This window comes from Thalassophryne amazonica, chromosome 21 (genome assembly GCF_902500255.1).
Source record: "Thalassophryne amazonica chromosome 21, fThaAma1.1, whole genome shotgun sequence".
Taxonomy (NCBI): Eukaryota; Metazoa; Chordata; class Actinopteri; order Batrachoidiformes; family Batrachoididae; genus Thalassophryne; species Thalassophryne amazonica.
Window position 1 is genome coordinate 3,480,113 of NC_047123.1, and position 2,796 is coordinate 3,482,908.

At 45.5% G+C, this 2,796-nt stretch overlaps 1 protein-coding gene across 1 annotated transcript in view; it reads left to right on the forward strand.

Moving 5' to 3' along the window:
- Positions 1-234: 234 nt before the first annotated feature.
- The window catches only part of mfsd4b (major facilitator superfamily domain containing 4B), a 21,164-nt gene continuing 18,602 nt past the window's right edge, over positions 235-2,796 (forward strand). The window contains exon 1 of the mRNA XM_034162451.1: positions 235-724. Coding sequence (XP_034018342.1) covers positions 455-724 — 270 coding nt within the window. The 5' untranslated portion in view covers positions 235-454. The remainder of the gene's footprint in view (positions 725-2,796) is intronic.

Here is a 2,796-nt window from a genome sequence, read left to right on the forward strand (position 1 = left end):
GTGATTGGCAAAAACTAACACAAGATTCGGATTCAGCGCCTCCACATGACCTCAAAACCGTTGAAAAACTCCATGCAAGAAAAATAGTGTTGACCAGTGTAATGTATTTGCTGTTGCAATGGTGCTCCAGAACACTAGGGGTCACTATTTTCCCTCAAAAACCATGACACGGTGACACACGCTCTGTAAACATGCCGTCTTCTTCGGGGTCTCTCGGCAGCTGATTCGCACACAGAGTGAGTCTCGGTCCCACTGACGATCTTTGATATATGGACGCTCCGCCGTTCTTCGCTGCCGTTTTCTGGCTCAGAGTCTGTAGAACCGTTCAAATAAGAAGCGTAAAAGTCCGGTAGATGTAATTCGAGCTGCCCGCTGGCTGTTTTAAGCTCGTGGAGGTTTTAGTGACGGAGCAGCATCGCCGGCATTAAAGTGACAGGTCGCTCGCGGGAGTTCGATGTCTTCCTCCGCCGTGAAGAAGAAGCAGGTCCGCTTCGCCCGAATGGAGGACGACGACGACGATAACGACAACGACGAGCTGGAGGAGGACACTCTGTTCGACAAGAGGAGGGACACCGGCCGAGGCCCGAAGAGTGCGCTGAGAGCGGCCAAGAGGACGCCGAAGACCGGCTGCGACAGCCGGGTGGACGTGCTCGGCGGAGGCGGGGGAGGAGGCTTCGGCCGCTGGATGGTCACCGTCTCCCTGTGCGCAGCCTTCCTGGGCCTGGTGAGAACCGAACCTTTATTCAGTTTGTTGGTGTTGTTTTGTTAAGAAAGTGAAGCTTTATTCTGCTCCTAAACGAAGATTTAAACGAAGTTTTATTCTGACCCCGAATGAAGCTTTAAGGCGAGCTTTTTTCTGGTTCCAAGCGAAGCTTTATTCTGCTCCCCAACGAAGCTTTAAGGTGCCCCTAAACTAAGCTCTAAGTCGAGCTTATTCTCCGTAAGTCATGCTTTAAGTGAAGCTTTGTTTTGCCCATAAACGGAGCTTTAAGTGAAGCTTTGTTTTGCCCCTAAATGATGCTTTAAGCAAAGCTTTGTTTTGCCCCTAAACGATACTTTCAGTGAAGCTTTGTTCTGCCCCTAAATGAAGCTTTAAGTGAAGCTTTGTTCTGTCCCCAAAAAAAGGTTCAAGTGAAGCTTTGTACTGTTTGTTTTTAGAGAACAGCTATGGAAAGCTGCTTTCCGTCAATAAATTCACTCTGTTGAGGTTTCAAGTCCTGCAAAATCTCACAAGCTCTCAGAGAGGTGGCTGTCACTGCCAGATGTATATTATATTATATTATTATCTAAGGCTGACTGTGTGTGCATGTATGTTCTCTATGCACAGCCACAGTAATTAATTAATCAACACCAAACTTGCTATGATGACTGGGGGCACCATGGGGGAGGACACTGGGACCCTTAGGTTGAAAGCATATGTGCGCAAACACACACACACACACACACACACACACACACACACACACACACACACACACACACACACACACACACACACACACACACACACACACACACAGCCTTATATATTAGATCACGACCTGCTCACTGGAGCCCTTATTTTCACAGTTCATGTGCTACTCAGGTCAGGTAGCAGCATCAGACTTTACTAAGTAGTAGCGGCTGACTAGGGTACACTTTAATTAGAATCCGAACGGACCAGCGTGCGCTGCATGCGAGTTAAAATTGCACGTTTGTTCAATTAAAATATACCTGCTGTGTACGGCTGTCAGAGCGTTGCCGTGATGTGACCTGCTGTCACCTTTTGTATCATCATTCACTTGAGTCTCATGAATGTCACAAATTGCTCTCTGAAAAGTAATGATGACAACATACACACAGTGCAACACAACTTACTACACCTTAACTAAAGTCACATGAAATATAAAATTCTTCTGCATTATCCATGCATAAGAACGGGTAACTCAGCTGTTTATATATATATATATATATATATATATATATCCATCTGTATCAGACGCTCAAAGCGCTTTACAGTAATGCCTCACATTCACCCCGATGTCAGGGTGCTGCCATACAAGGGGCTCACTACACACTGGGAGCAATAGGGGATTAAAGGCCTTACCCAAGGGCCCTTAGAGATTTTCCAGTCAGGCAGGGAGTTGAACCCATGATCTTCTGGACTCAAGCCAACACCTTAACCACTAGACTATCACATATATATATATATATATATATATATATATATATATATATATATATATATATATATGTACACTCAACAAAAATATAAACGCAACACTTTTGGTTTTGCTCCCATTTTGTATGAGATGAACTCAAAGATCTAAAACTTTTTCCACATACACAATATCACCATTTCCCTCAAATATTGTTCACAAACCAGTCTAAATCTGTGATAGTGAGCACTTCTCCTTTGCTGAGATAATCCATCCCACCTCACAGGTGTGCCATATCAAGATGCTGATTAGACACCATGATTAGTGCACAGGTGTGCCTTAGACTGCCCACAATAAAAGGCCACTCTGAAAGGTGCAGTTTTATCACACAGCACAATGCCACATATGTCGCAAGATTTGAGGGAGCGTGCAGTTGGCATGCTGACAGCAGGAATGTCAACCAGAGCTGTTGCTCGTGTATTGAATGTTCATGTCTCTACCATAAGCCGTCTCCAAAGGCGTTTCAGAGAATTTGGCAGTACATCCAACCAGCCTCACAACCGCAGACCACGTGTAACCACACCAGCCCAGGACCTCCACATCCAGCATGTTCACCTCCAAGATCGTCTGAGACCAGCCACTCGGACAGCTGCTGAAA